Genomic DNA, 19,456 nt, shown 5'->3' with positions numbered 1-19,456 from the left:
GCACTTTCCTTGTGCTCCTACGCTTACTGATGCTGAGTCAGATCTTGAGGCAGGGCTTCCTGTCTGTGACTAGCAAGAGACATGGAATGTTTACTTCATTTGTTTCTTGTCTGTCTCTCTCCTTTTCTGATTTAAGTCTTACTGACTCCTTCTTGTTCTCCTGTTCTCTCTCATTTCCCCCAGCATCCTTTCCTGGGGCTCTTCCTTGTCCTGTTAGTTTTCTTCCCATTCCTTCTTCGTATTTCCATACCATTCTTTTCTCCATCTACCTTTGCTCGTCCAACCTCATCTTTTGCAACAAATCTTGGAAAAAGGGACCTTTCTATGTAGTTTTTCCCCCCACACTGCATTGTTTAGCACAATGTTGATTCAGTCCCACACTATGTGACAAGTGTAGTAGACAGAATGGGGAGTAGAGCCCAGATCTGTTGCACTGGTAGAATCTGGGAACCTGTAGAGGTATAGAAGCTACATGCTAAATGAGACATGCAGGTCTAATAAGTTCCTAGGCAAGAATTATTGTTTCATTCTTCCCCCTCCCATCCCTCCCAATAGCTGATTCAGATCATTCCATCACCAATCGCTATATATAGCTGCATATCTTGTAGCAGATGTTCAGAACTTGGTCTCTGTCTCTTTAATCTTAACCCCTGCCTTTTTATTGCTTGGACTTTTCTATGCTTATGAAATATGCCAACATAGTGTTTAGAAAAGTATGCTCGGTTACACTTTCTTCAGTGGATGAAAATAGATGCAACGCTCTTAGAAATAACCAGATATTCCAGCCCCTTTTACAGAGTACATACAAAATAAATAAAGGCCTGCTAATACTGGTGAATTTCAATCTCTTATATCATTCCACCCTGAAAGCTGATTTTAGATGGGATGCTTTGTGGCAACATGGACCATCAGTAAAATACAGCGATTGCAATCTCAAATAAAAATTCCTACCTATAGTGTAATGAAACTTTTGGTTAAAAACAACACCAGCCAATAAAGAAGACCGGAAGGATACAGTACATTGAACAAATGTATTCTGAAGCATTAGAAGGGAATGATACCACTACTTGTAAAATTGGTAAAGGATACAGTGGGCAACCCAGCCCTCTTTCTGAAAGCTCTTAGACCAGTGGTTTTCAACGTGTGGCCCGTGGACCCCTGGGTGGTCCACAGACTGTCTTAAGATTTCCAAAGGGGTCCACACCTTCATTTGAAAATTTTCAGGGGTCTGCAAATGTAAAAAGGTTGAAAACCATTGTCTTAGACTCAATAGCCTGTACTCTCATTTGTGTAAATTCTAAACTGATCAAGCCAATATTTAATGATGCAGAGGTGCCAAAATTAATAGTCCTTTATCTATGACCACAATTTGCAAATTCACCTATTTATACCGTAACTTTTATAAAGCATACTTAGTGCATAGTACAAAAAAGTGCACTGCACACAGTTAGTTGTAGGTGAAAAGATTTCCAGGGAAGCTTCAAAGAGAAGGAAATGACTAAATATCTTGAAGGGAACCACAATAAAGTTCCAGCTAGATGAGGCACCACAAATGAAAGAACAGCTTCCAACTGCAGATTAGTAATAGGGAGAGAACAGAGAGGAAGCCAAGATTGGAGTTGGGGGTGGAGAGGGAGGGGGTAAATAGACAGAAATGAAAGGCTGAGGAGTGTCTACCATTAACTGTGTGTAATGAGAACAGCGGGGTGGCTTTTCTTTTCTTAGTGGGCTTGAGGATAAGTCACTAGACTGAGACACAGGAGATCTGAGCTCAATTCCCCACTCTGCCACAGATTTCCTGTGTCCTTGGACAAGTCATTTAATCTTCTCTGCCTCAGCTTCCCACCTGTAAAATGGGCATCTCTCCTTACTCTGGAGGATAATGTGAGGATAATTTAATGAACATTTTGAGGCACTCAAATGTTGTTGTAAAGGCCATATAAATTCCAACGTAGGTAGGAAGTAATCTGAAGATGATGGAAGATGGGGTGGTGGGAATGGTATGGTCTTTCTTCCTGAGCAGGAGCAAGTTGGCATGTTAAGGGGAAAAAGCATCAGGCTGATTTAAAAGGAAAATCCTCCCCTCACCACTGATCCATAATTACATGTTCACATTGATAACATAATGTTGATTTATTTATTACCGACACGATTCCTGTTTCAGCTCCATTGGTGAGAGCAACTTTACTGGATTTTTTTTTAATTCTTTGTAATTTATAAACATTTTAAAACAAATTATTATAAAATTAAAATCCAGGGAACAAAGACAAAATGACAGTGGATTAAGTTAAAACCCAAACAAGGCACAATGAAGGTATACGGGAAGAGAAATTAAAAGAAAAACCTCTGGAGAAGAAAATGCAAATCCTAAGGTGCAAACCTCTTTAAATAAATGCAGGTGGCCTGATTTGGGTCTCACTTACCATACATATCTCGTTCCTATTTATGAGCATCATAAAACCGAGGCCACTGGCTTGCAGTTCTCAAGCTAAAGCAAGCTTCCACAAAAGGAAGAGGAACTTGGTGGTTTTGGTTAACTTTAACCCTGGACATAATGTCATACAAATATTATTTTATTTTGATTGGAAGCCTAAAGCATAAACCTGGGTGTCAGGAGATCTGGGATGTGTTTGTGGGTCAGCCACTGACTTACTGGGCTCACTTAATTTTATCTGTCTCTCTCTATGCTTCAATAGCCCCATCGTCAGAATGGAGAAAATAATGAAAGTAATTTCCTCTCAGGCTAACATGGAGCTTAATGAATATTGTAAAGAGCTGTGAGATGACAGAAAGTGAGAAAACTCTTGTTGTTAATTTCAGTTTGTCACAATCTGTTGTGTTTTGTTTTGTTTTGGTAATGTTGTAGTTGAATATGACAAGGAGTTCACACCTCACCAGCGACACCACAAAGAGTTCAAGTTTAACTTGTCCCAGATCCCAGAGGGGGAGGCGGTTACTGCTGCGGAATTCCGAATCTACAAGGACTGTGTCGTGGGGAGTTTTAAAAATCAAACCTTTCTTATCAGCATCTATCAAGTCCTGCAAGAGCATCAGAACAGGTAAATAAGGGACGGTCCCTCTTTTTCACTAACTACGGCAACTGTGAAGCCTGGGGTGGAGGACTCCTTTTTTAAGGAGGTGGGAATATTCGGAAGGTGCAGAAATCCCTTAGAATATTTTTTGCCCAGTTTAATAGAGGTTGTTACTGTTCAAGTTTCATTTATTAGGAAGTAGACTTTATAAAATATAAAATGGATGTGGACTGAAGAAACTCAGCAGTAACTTAGTCCAGAATGTCATTCGGGGAATATAATTTTGTTGACTTAAAGTGAGACAAGAGTCTAGGGTGAAGCCATGTAATTTTAGACTAAAGATTCTGCATTGCTAACATTATTCATGCACACTAAAATGGGTATATGTTCCATTTCAAATAGATACTAAATGGATATGTAATAGAGCTTATCCTGGAAATTTAGAGTAAAACTGCTACAGAAACATTGCTAAGCATTGTAGTCCTGATTCTCCTTCGAGTTGCACCTTTGTAAATCAGAAGTACAGTAACTTGATTGACTTTAGGGGAGTTACACCAAGGAAAATGAGAAGGAGAAGAAGACAGCCCCAGAATTAGAGGAGCTGAACTTTATATCTTGATAGGTTAAAAAAAATGCTTTACTTATACAGGAAGATCAAATTCAATGCACTTGGAAAACTATGTAGGCTATTTTCTCCAGGAAATCCCTCTGTTAAAGGTTAGTTGATAATATAATCACAGAATCATAGAAATGTAGGACTGGAAAGGACCTCAGTAGGTCATCTAGTACAGCCCGCTGCAGAGAGGCAGGTCTAAGAATTATCTAAACTAGTGATACTCAGACATCCGTGGTTCAGGAGCCAAATTAGCCATCAACATTATCCAAAGGAGCCACATTCATTGTTTCATTTATTGTCTAATCGAGCATCTATGTATCTAATCTAAATTCTCACAACAAAATGACTGACCAAGTATTATTATTTTATCAACTACAATTGGTTAATAACATATTGACCAATCAGGATTCTTTTACTAACTTGGATGGGTTAATAATTAAATCACACAATGTTTTAATATCATGGGCTGTAAGGAGTCACAGGAGACGCATTAAAGAGCCATTCGTGGCTCCTGAGCATCAGTCTGCGTATCACTGAGCTAGATCATCCCTGACAGGTATTTGTGTAACTTGTTCTTAACTCCTTCCTCCTTCCCCTCCCCAGTGACGGTGATACCACAACCTCCCTAGGTAATTTGTTCCAGTGCGTAACTATCGGCACAGCTAGGAAGCTTTTCCTAATGTCTAGCCTAAATCTCCCTTGCTGGAATTTAAGGCCATTGTGCCTTATCCTGTCCTTAGTGTTTAAGGAGAACAATTTATCACCCTACTCTTTATAACAACCTTTTGTTTACTTGAAGACTATTACGTCCCCCTGTTATGTCAGTCTTCTCATCCCCAAACTAAAGAAACCCAATTTTTTCTGTCTTTCCTTGTAGGTCATGTTTTCTAGACCTTTAATCATGTTTTTGTTGCTCTCCTCTGGACTTTTGAGTTTGTCCATATTTTTCCAAAAATGTAGTCTCCAGAACTGGACACAATACTCCAGCTGATGCCGTATCAGTGCTGAGTAGAAAAATTACTTCTCATGTATTGCTTACAGCACTTCAGCTAATATATCCCAGAATGATGTTCACTTGTTTTTGCATTTACATTGTTGACTCGTATTTAGTTTGTGATCCACTGTAACCCCCAGATCCTTTTCAGCAGTACTCCTTTCTAGGCAGTCATTTCCCATTTTGTATTTGTGCAGTTGATTATTCCTGCCTATTTGTAGTACTTTGCATTTGTCCTTATTGAATTTCACCCTATTTATTTCAGACCATTTTTCTGGGTTGTCAAGACCATTTTGAATTCTAATCATGTTGTCCAAAGTACTTGCAACCCGTCCCTGCTTGATATCATCCACAAACTTTATAAGTGAACTCTCTATACCATTATCCAAATCATTTATGAAGATATTTAATAGAACTGGACCCAGGACAGATCCCTGTGGGATGCCAATCAATGTGCCCTTCCAGCTCGATTGTGAACCTATGATAACTACCGAGTATGGTTTTCCAAACAGTTGTGCACCCATCTTATAGTAAATTTCTGTAGGCTATATTACTTTAGTTTGTTTATGAGAAGCTCGTGAGAGTAAGGCTTTTGACACTGTCTAAAATTGAGATATATCACATCATCTGCTTCTCCCCCTACCCACAAGGTTTTCTCCCTTGTCAGAAGAGAATATTAGGTTGGTTTGACATGATTTGTTCTTGACAATCCATGTTTACTGTTGTTTATCACCTTATTTTCTGCTAGATGTTTACAAATTGATTTTTTGCTCCATTATATTACTGGGTACTGAAGTTAAGCTGACAATCTGGGTTGTCCTTATTCCCGTTTTTATAGATAGGTGCTATATTTGCCCTTTTCTCCAATCCTTGGGTAACTTTCCTGTCCTCCAGGAATTCTCAAAGATAATCAATAATGGCTAAGAGATCTCTTCAGCCAGTTCCTTAAGTATTCTAGGTTGTATTTCATCAGACCCTGCCAACTTGAAGACATTTAACTTGTGAGTAATTCTTAACTTGTTCTTTACCTATTTTACCCTCAGATCCTACCCCATTTATACCGAAGTTCACTATGTTAATCATCCAATCAGAGTTTTCACAAAATAAGTTAACAGTAACAAAAAAGGCATTTAACGCTTTGGCCATTGCTGCATTTTCTATTATTGCCTTTTCCTCCTCCATTGAGTAATGGAAACTACCTTGTTCTTGGTCTTCTCCTTGCTTCTAGTGTATTTTTAAAATGTTTTCTTGTTACCTTGTGTGTCCCTAGCTAGTTTAATCTCGTTTTTTGCCTTGGCCTTTCTAATTTTGTCCCTACATGCTTGTGGTGTGGGGTTTTGGGTTTTTTATTCATCCTTCATAATTTGTCCTAGTTTCCATACTTCCTATCTTTCCTATGCATTAGGATAGTTTGCTTTTGTGCCCTTAATAATGTTTCTTTTTTAAAAAACTGCCAACTCTCCTGAACTCTTTTTTCCCTTAGACTTGCTTCCCATGAAATATTACCTACCAATTCTCTGAGTTTGCTAAACTCTGCCTTCTTGAAGTTCATTATCTTTATTCTGCTGTTTCCCTCCTACCATTCTGTAGAATCATGAACGCATCATTTCATGAACATTTTAATCCAAACTGCCTTCCACCTTCAAATTCTCCACTAGTTCCTACCTGTTTGTCAGAATCAAATCTAGAACAGCCACTCCCCTCGTCTCTTTCTTCACCTTCTGCAATAAAAAGTTGTCTCCAATACATCCCACGGACTTCTGGATAATCTATACCTTGTTGCAGTATGTTCCCAAAAGATGTGTGGGTAGTTGAAGTCTCCCATCACTACCAAGTCCTGTGTTTTGGATGATTTTTTTTAATTGCTTAAAAAAAAGACTCATCCACCTCTTCTTCCCAGTTAGGTGGTCTATATTGGACCCCCTACCATAATATAAACTTTGTTTTTAACCCTTTTATTCTTACCAAGAGACTTTCAACAGGTCTTCCTCCCACATCTATCTCAACCACAGTGCAAGTATATACACCGTTGATATACAAGGCAACACCTCCTCACTTTTTTCCCTTGCCTGTCCTTCCTGAATAAGCTGTACCCTTCTATACCAGTATTCCAGTCATGTGAATTATCCCACCAAGTTTCTGTGGTACCAGTTTGATGTAATTGTGATTACTCACTAGTATTTCTTATTCTTCTTGTTTATTCCCCATACTCTTTACATTAGTATACAGACATCTATGATCTTTAGATTTCCCACCTGTATTTCCTCTTGTCTCTCCTTTGCTCCTGCCGTGATTGTCCATGTTGGCCCCAGATTCTGACCCTACACCTAGGTCTCAATGTTTTGGACTTACCTATGGGCTTTTGTCTCCTGCTATATAAGTGTATTCTTATTATTTGGGGCCTCAAATATGACCATAATATATATATATATGTAGGAGCCTGATGCAATGCCCTTTGAAATCAATAGTAGTCTTTCCATTAACTTCATTGGGCTTTGTATCAGGCCATAGGCTCTCCTGTCTATATGAGGCTTTGACTACTGTATAACTGGAATCTAATAGACAAACGGACATTCAAAATATAGTGATATAGACAATCTACTGCCTACGAGAAAGCCCTGGACTATGCTGCATGTTGATACTTAGCAACATTTGCAATCAGTACAGTGATAGCTGGTAGGCCACTGGTGTCAAATAAGATGTGGAGGGCAAAGATAGGGAAGATAGAACCTGTGGCACAAAAATATAAGAAATATGAAACAATTTGATATATTTAAGGAATAACATTCATGTCAGGGAAGCATCAAGACAAAAATGAAATTAATGGTCAGTTAAATGTCAAAGTAAATCTGAGCCACATAAGCAATTTATTGGCTAATGATGCTATTCCTATAATAAAAGAAATGAGAAGATGCAGCAAACTACAGCATTAAAAGGAAATATTTTCTTTTCCTTGTGATGGTTTGCAAGGTGGTGATGTTTTGTGATGTTTCTTTCTCAGACTTTCCATTGATGTCATTTTTGGGTCCATGCCTTAGCTGAATAAGTGTTGTGAAGACCAAGCAACCATTCACTAACTGAAGCTAAGAGGAGTGGCATTTGTAGAAAAGGAGTGAAATAATTGGATGCATAATATCAGTGAGGATTTTGATATGTTGGAAGGGAATAATGTTGGGTTTTCTAAGTTGTGGTCTGCTGAAATCTCATGTTTGCTAGCTAGAAGTATATATGAGCTGATATGGACGTGTGTGTAGACTTTATAGTTGTCAGCTGTTCTGTTCATTGTGACCACACAGACTTAAAGACCAAATCCCAAGACTTTTCCACACATACATGTTTCCATCACTGGAGCTGAAGAAGAATCTCTGTTAACTAATGTAGTTTTAGGCCTTCAATATAGCTTCTGTGCACCAGTCCCTAGAGCAAGCCATAGTAATGCATATTTCAGCAGGTCTGACATTCCTTCCCCTACAGGGCATTGGTAACTTTTGTTTGTATGTAACGTTATAGTACAGTGAATTGAGTAAAGTATTATAACTTAAAAATGAGTGAAGAGAAATGGGACTCTGATATGGCCCATAGCAATTAATACTCCCATTTCTTAGAGGTTGGTGAAGTCTTTGTTTCAAAGTAGTTGTTAGTAGTTCTGTATATGATGTTGTTGACAAGCCATATCTATATTTCAAATAATATCTTAATGAACACAAGTTGCACTGTTGAGTTGGGAGATAAATGTACCTTTTTATTGGGAATTTAGTACTCATGCAAGATTGACAGTCCTGGATACTGCAGCCCTCTGTTTAGTCACAGAACTGGTTCCCTGAAGCCAGCAGCACCTCAACTCGGAATTGGAGTGATCACCTCAAGAAAGTAATTCAAGTCTCTCCATTCAGTTGTGTTTTCCTGTTGATACTGCCAACAAGGGTGCCTGTAGTGAGCTGCATGCTAGAGTCTGAACTGAGAATCCTGAAGAAGTTTCATCTAGGCCAAACAGACAGCAATTTTCAGTCACTGTTAACATGGGCTAGATTTGAACTGGTGACGCAGATCTCCATAGCTCTTTACTAATCCCTTACTCATCTGTTCCCTTAGGGAATTTATTTATTTTTATATGTGTGTGTGTGTGTGTGTGTATGTGTGTGTGTTTATGTTGGGGTGGGGAGGGGGGTTCTAGCTAAAGAAACATGCACTTTGGATGCATGCCCAGGACTTGTCTACACAGATTGGGCTTCTGATGACAAGGGCAAAATTAGGCCCATATATTCTCAGCGTCATTAGAGAGAAAACTTTATTTCTTCTACTCTTAGCTTAAGTAGTTGTGGATTTTTTCATTTTTTAAAAAATAGATACTATTTTGCAAGAAACACAAGCTTCTGACCACTCTGCAACTTTAGCTTCTATTTACATTTTTGACACTGTAGGGTGTGGTTGCCTAATGTGTGACCAGGTTAGTGTAATGTGTACCCTTGTTGTCCCTTGCTTCTCTTAAAGGGAAACACTAGGTACTTGTTTACAGGTGCTTGCCAACATCTGTACCTAGGAAAGTCCACACTTAAACACATCCCATCTTCTTGCCTTGAAGTCTCTTTGGATGCCCTACATGAAGTTTGAAACACACTTGGTTTGAATAACTTTTTATCCTTTGATCATTAGTCCGCTTATTTTCTTTTCCTTGTGATGAAAATACTTCAGCGGAAGTTGTGGCTAAAGTTTTGCTTTAGTGATTCATTTGGAATATATTGGTTTTTTTGCCTATTGGGAACAGTGTTTTATGGCTCAAAAGCAAAAAAGCAATAGTTTTTTTTTTAAAAGGAGCCAACAAAACGTTCGTAAGACCTGCATTGAGTTCCAGCAGCTGACTTATAAGCCAAAAAAGAACAGCTGTCTTTTGCTTCCTTTAGACTAATGGCTTGAATAAGGACCTGATATTTCCTGACATTTGATGACATTGTACTAAATGAAGAAGAGTCTGTAGACATCCTGAATTCTAGCCACAGATCTTTAATTCAGCTAAATTGAAGAGAAGTATGAGGAAATTCTAGCTGGATTTGGGGTGAACAAAAGTGAATTGTGTGCAAGGCGGTGGATTGACAGAACAGTAGTTATTTATCCATCTAAAACAGATACAGCACAGGATACTGCTCTGCTGCCAGATATTATTCCTCAACCCTGATCAGGAAGATTCACCTTCAGATCTGAGATAAGATGTCCATTCAGTCATTGATCTTTCCTCTTGAGATTGCCAAAAAGGGTGCCAGTTTAACGGTGACTTTTAAGATGCAGACACAAATCTGCTAGGAAAAGGAACAATTCATTTCTATAGGCTGATGAAACACCTTTGAGTGATGATTGTGACGGGCGGTTCACAGAAACCCCCTTGGGAATTGCCACCTGATGTGCTGAGACTACCTCTGAGCCTGTTTTCCCTGCCAGCTTGGGACTTCAGTGCCCGGCCTGGTTGTGCCAGACATGCTTGCCTGCTACAAACACAGACCCAGGTCTGAACCACATCCCCCACAAGCTGCAGGCTTAACTGAAAATAGCTTAAGAAGTGCTCCTGTCTCCAGCACTCAGATACCTAACTCCCAATGGGGTCCAAACCCCAAATAAATCTGTTTTACCCTGTATAAAGCTTATACAGGGTAAACTCATAAATTATTTGCCCTCTATAACACTGATAGAGACAGTTGTTCCTCTGATAAACACAGCTGTTCCTCCCCCATCCCCCCAGTATTAATACATACTTTGGGTAAATTAATAAATAAAAATGATTTTATTAAGTATAAAAAGTAGGATTTAAGTGGTTCCAAGTAATAACAGACAGAACAAAGTGAATTACCAAGCAAAATAAAATAAAACACACAAGTCTATGCCTAATATAGTAGGAAACTAAATGCAGGTTAATCTCACCCTCAGAGATGTTCCAATAAGCTTCTTTGACAGGCTAGCCTCCTTCTAGTCTGGGTCCAGCAATTTCTCACATCCCTATAGTTGCTGTCCTTTGTTCCAGTTTCTTTCTTTCAGGCATCTCTTTGGGGGTGGAGAGGCTATCTCTTGAGCCAGATGAAGACAAAATGGAGGAGTTTTCAGGGGCTTAAATAGACTTTCTCTTGTGGGTGGAAACCCGTTCTCCTCTCCTATGCAGAATCCAACTGCAAGATGGAGTTTTGGAGTCACATGGGCAAGTCACATGTCCATGCATGACTCAGAACTTTACCAGCCGCTGCCACATTCCCAGGAAAGCTCAGATGTGGATTGGTGTCTCTTAAAGTTCATTGTTATCTTAAGTGTTTCTTGACTGGGCACTTACTGAGAATAGTCTTTTCTCAAGAAGCTGACCAACTGCTTCACTGAAGCTACTTAAAATCAAACAAGTACATAGCCAATATTCATAACTTTGAATACAAAAATGATACATGCATGTAAATAGGATGAATATATCCAGTAGATCATAACCTTTGCAGAAATATGTTACATGGCATATCTAGCATAAAACATATTCCAGTCATGTCATATTTAAACTCATAAACATATTTCTAGAAAGCATTATGGGGTGCAACGTCACAATGATAATTCTTGGTGATTACTGATCTGGGTTGGATTTGAACAAGTCACTGAAATGTGAAAAGCTCTGTGTGTCTTTGAGCAAGAAAAATCATGAATGTACCGGGAGGGAGAATCCATGAATACATGAATTTGGGGAGATGAAGCCTCCATTAATGAATGAAACAGATTAGAATATTGAGTGTCTCAAGAAACAGAAAAGGGGAAACTGCAGGGAAGAGACCTGGGAAGGGGACAAAAATAAGTGAATCACTCCAAAAAGGTGTCCCTGAAGTTACCAGGGAAAAGAATGAGCCACTGGATGCTGTGGGGGGGGGGGGGGGGCAGGGAAGGGGAAGGTGTCCATTGGTTCAGAAGCACGTAATAAAACTCTTCTTAGCTCTTCTTAAGGAGAAAAAAAAAAACACCCCACTGACTGACTTCATAGAGGTTTTGCTTATTAGGACCTTACGGCAGTGCTAATAACCCTTCCCGAGTGGAGTTAGATGACATAGGGGTTTAAAAAAAACAAAAATACCCTACTCTTGAGCCCGATCTGTACTATGGCTTCTGTTGTTTACTATTGATGGAACTGTACTGGTATTGAATAATGGGTCCTATTTTTGCCATTGTAGACAAGGCTGAAGACAAGCTTACAGATGTTACACTATACAGACCTTGCACTGAAATTCTCATAGATGAATGCTCTATAATTCTGTATTTCGGCATGTACTGAGAAAGCAACAAAAAGGAAGTGAATTATCACAGCAGTTCTTAAAATAGCATAAAATCATTATGGAGCGATTTCACATTGTCTTTATTTAAAGCAATCAAAAAGTAAAAATGATACTCATGACACCTGGAGACATTGAGGCAGTCATTCAGGGCAGTATGATCGAAGCATATTTTCTTTTTTTAAAAGAAAACATTTTAATACTGACTCAATAGTGTCAGCAATGTGGTGGTTCCCCTTCCAGTCCTTTGTATGGTTAAAAACAGTGCTTAGTTGTTGAATTTCTGATTTAAATCAAATAATTGTTACAGACTACTTTTCTTCATTACAAAAACCACTGATGTCGTCAGCAGAACATTGAGGAAAGATTAACGAAACTTAAGTTTGGCCAGAAATTTGACCTACCTTAAGCATCCCCTTTGAACAGTTATATAGATTTTGTGATTGGGTAAAAAACAGTCTTGTAAAACAGATTTGAAGTATCTTTGGACTTATTTTGAATTTAGCAGTCTAAAAGTTTGAAACAAATTGTGGGCTAGTCTGAGGTTAGGAGGTGGAAATGAAACATTTTATAAAACAATGCGTCTGTCAGCTTCTGCTTCTTTTCAGCCTTTAAGTTTTCAAAGACTGAGGTTATGTCTATGCTGCAATCATAGTATGTGACTGCAGCTCATGTAGAAATACCTGAGCTAGCTATAATCTAAATTCTAGCTAGCTCAGCTATCAGTAGCATTGAAGCGTCATCAGCATGGGCTTCCGCGCTGTCTGTACAAGCCTGCCCAGAATCCTCAGGACTTCAGTGGTTAGCTTGCTCTGAAATCCATGGTGCCAAGGCTTCACAGCTCTGCCACCCAAGCTAGCTAGATTAAAGCTAGCTCAGGTATGTCTACTTATTCTCTGTCCCTGGGTTATTTCAGCACCAGCGTGTTCATTTTTTAAATACACAAAATAAGAGAGATTGTCAAAAGCACCAAAAGAATGTAGGGGTTACAAGTCTCACTGACTTTCAAGTGCTTGTGACCAGCTTCATTATAAATAGGGGAGACATTCTACTTCACAAAATACGGCAGACTGTAGTAATGCAACCTTTTATGATGCTGAGGCAGAACAGAGAGGAATTCAACCCTATTTACATTTGTGTTCCAAATATATATAGAATGCTGAGTTTGTGGAAGCAGAAGAGGGAATTTGAGTTCCAATGCTATTTGGAAGTGGGTTACTCATTTAAGAGAGACATGAAAAGTGAAGGGAAGAAACAGATTTATTTCTAGAAACACACCATTATGTATATTTTTTGCTCAGAAACGTTCTTGCTTTCTCTTGGCAAGGTGTTGGGTCAGGAGTGGGAGCACTGAGGGGGTTTGTGGTTGATCAAAGATGTCAACCCTTGGTCGGGATGATTATTATGTTTTCAAGTGTAAATATCCTGTTAGTACAGACCTCAGAATCCTCCTACACTGTCCAAACAGCTAATCTATTTAAAAAAAAATGAAGCAATGGCTTAAGCTGAAGATCAAAAGAAGGATATGGTGCTTTAATGGTAAACATTTATTAAACAATTTCATTCATATCAAGAATGAAATATGGTAGCTTGATGTGCGTAGAAAGATTCCTCCAACATGATAAAATCGGGGTGGGGTATGTCCTTCACTTCTCCCATTTATATAGTGTGTTCTTCTGCAACAGAACATCATTCCGTTAAGGGTTAAAACTCTCATTAATTTTAGCTGTCAGTTAGTGGTAGTAAAGTCTTTCTCTTTGCAACAGGATATTTATACAAATGCTGTCTGAGTTTCTAATCTAAAGGGAAAATTGATTTGCAAGCAGTGTTTATAGTTTAGAAAATAACTGTCCCCAACTGGATTGGAATTGGCTTGTTCAAAACAAATGGCAAAGCTAACGTCAATCTGTCTCAAGCTAAGGTCAGATTTGTATATAGTGTGCATATATTTACTCCTGAGTGGAAGGGGAGGGTGGGTGGGTGTGAGTGTGTGTTTAAAGTGGTTTAAAAGTCAGAATTGTTCTGGGGTGAATTTAGCAGATAAATGTTCAGTCCTGTAGCTAATTACCTTTCCCTCCAAAATCTAAAGGAAACTTCTTTAGCTCCCCCCCCCCCCGCTCTTTTTTAAGGACAAAGAAAAGCCCTGTTGGTGCAAAATCAACTGAATTCTGAGATGCGACATGGTCTATTTAGAGTATATTGGTCTTGTGATTAAAGCACTGGACGGGGAGTCTGGAGAGACAGACTCTGCTTATGTGAGCTTGGGCAATATTTTTTCACAGTTTAACCGTTTGTAAAATGGAAATAATGCTATAATACTTACCTATCAGGGTTATAAGGGTTAAGGACCTGGTCCTGCAAAGAGTTCCATGTGGAGAGAGCCTACACCCACATGGAGCCCGTTGACTTTCTTTTAGTTTCTTACAGGCACAGGGGTTCCCTTGCATTGAGCTCTTTGCAGGATCCAGTTCCAATTTCCTAACTTTTGTGAGGTTCCTTGTGATCTGTTGAATATAAGTGCTTTAAAATTGCAAGGTTGTTAATATTCCATGTTATAACTTTGCATGCATCATGTTCTACGCACAATTTATACAGTATGTCCTGCATGTCAGCAAACTCTTTAAGATTTTTATCTAGGCAACTCTAAAAATAACATACAGAAAGAATTTGATTTACAGTTGGGCTAGGCTATACCTTCAAAATCTTGACTCTGTAAGACTACATTTTATGGTGGGTACAATTTTTCACTCTATTCGTGTTGGTTGTTCAGAAGAAAAGGTCTTGATGATGAATCAGCAGCATCACACCCAGAATAATTTTTCTGGAGATCTGAAGTAGTGCAAACTATAGATTGAGTGTGATATACAAAAAAGTATTAAGAAAGGATATTAAATTTTTAAAAAATAAAGCAGTAAAACCCCCTCACATTTCTGTGCAAAAATCTCCTTTGAGGTTGACGTTATGCAGTCTAGACTATTATGTCAACTTGTCTTTGAAGAAAAGTAAACAAAAATGTTCAGCTGAAGAAAGTTTTAGGGACTTATAGTAACTAATGCCTCAGTAAATGGCTGTCAATGCGTAACAATCCCTTAAACACCTGGGTAATTGGGAGCTTTGAAGCTGAGCCAAAAATGTTGTTCCTCATCCGTAATTAAAATAAGAGGCCTTTAACTTAGTCGTTTGAAAGTGAGAGCTCTGTTTATTCTCACTGCTTTCTTGGGAAAACTTCTGCCTAGTTTGGGGGAGGGGATAGAGGGAGAAAGAAGACTGTTGGGAAAATAGAAAACCTTTTTCCAATATATATGTCGTAAAATTTAGCTTTTTATAGCACTGGTGTTTTTCCTGTGGCAAAATTCCATGTTATAATGTGTACTCAGGACAGAGAGAAATTATTGTAATCTGGCGATTTCACTAATTATAGTAACAAAGATTAACCACTTGACTAAAATATAAGCTAATTAGTGTTTAGTTAAATAATTAAAATGAATTAACACCCACAGACATTTTGTTGAAAGGTTTATTGAGATTTTAGCTAAAGAAATATTTAATTACAGGGTTACCATAATTAGATGCAAACTATTCCTCCCATAAATTCCCTGACTACATGGCCAGGATGCTGGTGTTAAGAATAGTAGCTATAGTTGATATTTATATCTGGATATTTATAAATGGATCCTTTTCCAGAGTACTGGAGTTAGGGCAGAATTTATGATTCACACAGACAAATCATACTTCTCCCTTAGACTGTGAGATTCTTTCAGCCACTTGCAATTGTTGTCTTGACCTTTGTTTTCAGGGCCTTATCCAAAGTCAGTTGGAGGCTATGGACATACTCCCATTTACTTCAGTGGGTTTTGAGTCAGACCCATAAAATGAGGTCTAGAGGAACGAGCTCCTAATTGAGTGAGGAATTCCTGACTCTCATCTCTCCAGTCGGCTTGCGTGTAGTCTTGGGAAAAAAATCACTTCCCTTCACTACCTCAGTTCCCCCCATTTATTTACTTCCCCATAATAATACAAACCTATCACTTATACGGTGTTTAACGTGCTGCACAAACATTACTGAATTAACTACTTGCAGGAGTTTGAGTATTAAGTATGATTAAAATCTTGATTAGGTTCTCAGATATCACAGTGATGATGAGCACAGTGTAAATGCAGAAAAAGAGAACTGTCTGTGGATATAAAATACCAGGGACAGTTTAACTAAGTGTTAAGCAATGGTTCATTATGGTGTTGGAACTTCACTTCTATATACTGAATGCAAAAGTCCTCTCTTCTCTACATATGTAGGAGGCTACGTAGTATCCTTGAAATGAAGAGAAGTTTGTGCGTAAATCAGTGATAGCATCAGATTCTGTCTGTCTTGAGTCTATGCTGTAGATATTCTTTCCTGTCAGGTCCTAGGTAGCTTGCTCAGACCACCCCATTTCTGACTCTTCCACTAACATACTTTCTCTTTCGCTCCCCTCCAGTCTTCTCTGCCTGGTCCATGTCCCTTGTCCATTCCTACCTTTCTGCTGCTCCTATATGCAAAAAGTATGATACCGTTTTTAATAATATAGTCACAAACTATTTTTTTCCACAGGACCCCTACCTCATTCACTGCACAGGATGAATGGTGCTCACTGAAGGCTAGCTAGTAAATATTTTGTTTTATCCTCATTGTTCAATGTGTGGCCCCAGGCCTTACTCATGGCACACTATTCAAACCCTGCTCTGAAGACTGAATTAATATTTCTCATGGGCTTTTTTTATCATGAGGAGCACCATAGAATCTGAGTGTTTCACAAACCTTAATCAATCTTCACTACCCCCATTTTACAATTGAGGAACTGAGGCACAGACAGATTAAAGTAAAACATGTCCACTAATTTTGGGTGCCCAATTCGAGATGGTTAAGGGCCTAACTTTTCTGAATATTTAGCATTTTACAGCACTTCATATGTTCAGAACTGGGCTCAACTGATTTCTGATGCAGCTGTGAGTTTTCAGCTCTTCCACAAATCTGGCCACAGGTGTTTCAAGTTGGGCACCCAAGAAATGAGGAAAACATATTTAGTGACCACCTGTGAAAAATTTGGCTTCAGTGACTATTCTGTGGCAGAGGTAGGGATAGAATCCTGTTCCCCAGGGCAGCTTTCAGCTGCCTTAACCATCAGAGCTTCCTTTCTCTTCCTGTAATCCCTTGCCTCATTCACTGCACACCTTCCAACTTCTTCAGTAAATGAGGCAGGGAGTTTACGGGCAACAGCCTTGTTAGCTACACAACCCTGATTAATTCCTGAGCAATCATCATGCATACACAGACGGGGACAACATTAAGACTGCGCAGCCAACCTTATTTTTGTCATTTCTTAAGTTTCAAGTGCTTGATTGTACGATCTTAACATTGGTGAAGTTTTTCAGTTTGCTTTTGCAAAAATTTAGAAAATTACTCATGGAGAACCATATTTATCCCTTCTCACCCCATGAGCTATCAGTAGGGTTAGAACCTTTAGATTTGCAACACAGACCTCTGCCATTTGAGCTAACGGAATAATTGGTAGTAGTAGTAGGTTATTATCCTCTACGGGGGTCTGTGACCACAGGAGGAGGATGAGACAGATGCACATTGTGCCAGTGGGTTTCACGGATATTTTCAGACAGCAGAGGAATGTTGAGACTTGGGAATCCTGGGCTTAATACTGGTTTCTGGAGGGGAGTGTGCTGTAGTGGTTACAAGCCCCTTTCTGTTCCCATCCTTCCCAAGCCTGACCACTCCAGCTTGTCCCTTTCTCAGTCTGTCTCACTCCTCACCTTTCTGCATTTCACTTAGACTTTCTTCTCCATGCTGCCTGAATGCCAGCAGGAGAGCCTGAAAGCACAGGAGAGGCTGCTTGTAGTTTTGCGACCTGGAGCCGCAGTGGCCTTCAGCTGGCAGGAGGAGCAATTGCAGGGAAAGTTCCGCTCTGCCATGTAACCATATGATGGTGCATGCTCTGTTGCTCTGCGGGGATGGCATACAAACGGTCAGGTTGCTATGTGGGGATGGAGCATCCTCGGTGCAGATGGAATCTTCAGAGAATTTAGCTGCTGAACTCTGAGTCTTTACTGAGCATGAACAAATTTTGGTAAATTTTCACTGGGATAGCAAAAGGCACATCCCTACTTATAGCAGGCCTCTGCCAAATTTCAAATCCCTTGCTCCAAAACAGGGAGTGCTAGGGCTTCTCTATGAAATGACTGCAAACATTTTTTTAATGTGAGGAAAACATTGTCTCCTAATTTTGTTCCTGGAAACAGCTAAGCCATTTTTGTTTTCCTGAAAATTAAAATCTCAGCACAAGTAGTTATTCTGATAAAGTTACAACAGCTGAAAACAGGCCTTATAGTGGAAGGTATCAGGCTACCTTAACTATAGGTGCTTCTACTAGTGTCACCTATAACATCTGTGGAATAATACTTCAATAGCTGGCTTCATAAACCTGTACCAAGGAGAAGAGCTAGTGGAATAGTGGTGCTGGTTGGAAAATGGTGAGAATTTTTAGAGGAATTTTTTTTTCACAATTTAAAAAATTGACCCAGGTCTATTGAATAGTCTGTAAACCTATTTGTGAACAATAGTTGAATTGAAAAGCCTGATTTTTCTAGTGTTTTTTCATCGGATGTGGCCATTCATACCTGTGCAAAGTGGGTGTAAAAAGCAAGCATTGGTGTAAAGTGGAGAATTTTGATTTGGTCGCATTTTACACCACTTTTCACTCACTCCACACACATGTAAAAGGTTTTCTAAAATGCAAGATAGTGGCGAATCAGGCCCTGAATTTCAACTTGATCTGTTCATACTCTTTGTTAATTTGATACTTTATGAGTGTTTGTGAAAGTGTAGGTTTTCTCCATACATGGTTCTGAATAGTTTTGTGACATTTGTTTTGGGTGGAAGTAATGTGTCAGTTATTTAGGGTTTGGGGGTTAGAGGAAGGCAGGCTGAAGCATGTTAGGGTGGAAGAGGGCGGAGATGGTTTACAGGAAGCAGATTGAGGAGGGAAGTTCAGAGGAAAGACAGTGCAGGGACTAAGAGACCCTCTTGCACATGTGTAGCCCACTTCAGAGGGTGCCAGGGAGCAATCTGGAAGATGTATTACAAGACTCTGGGCTGATTCAGCAGTTAATCCATCAATAGTAGTGGTGCTCCAAGGTACACAGCATGCCTGGTGAAGCCCAACTCTTGCAATCAGAGAGTTTTTCCAAAGCATACAGCAGCTAACCAGCTCCACCACTTGCTGCTCCTGGAGGTGAAGGTCACAGAATTTCCCCTGAAACACTTTTCCCATTGGAAGGGAGGATGCAAAGACTCCTGTGGGAAAGGCTGCTGAGTCAACCACAGAATGTGGTCACTAGCTGAGAGAGGAGCAAAGCCTTTCCACTATAAAAAGGAGCTGCACTAAGAGCCCTAATATACTGACGTGCTTATTTTTCCATGTGTGATCTCATGTAAACCAAACTACTGGGCAATATGACATAGCATTTAGCCAAAAATAAAATGTAACTCAAA

At 39.3% G+C, this 19,456-nt stretch overlaps 1 protein-coding gene across 1 annotated transcript in view; it reads left to right on the top strand.

Annotated features, from left to right (window-relative positions):
- Positions 1-19,456, top strand: part of BMP6 (bone morphogenetic protein 6) — a 155,415-nt gene that overhangs the window by 111,864 nt on the left and 24,095 nt on the right. Inside the window, exon 2 of the mRNA XM_074944904.1 lies at positions 2,867-3,059. Within this exon, the coding sequence (XP_074801005.1) occupies positions 2,867-3,059 (193 nt within the window). The remainder of the gene's footprint in view (positions 1-2,866; positions 3,060-19,456) is intronic.

The sequence above is a fragment of the Natator depressus genome, chromosome 2 (assembly GCF_965152275.1).
Source record: "Natator depressus isolate rNatDep1 chromosome 2, rNatDep2.hap1, whole genome shotgun sequence".
In the NCBI taxonomy this organism is placed as follows: Eukaryota; Metazoa; Chordata; order Testudines; family Cheloniidae; genus Natator; species Natator depressus.
This window is presented reverse-complemented; position numbering and strand designations above follow the sequence as displayed.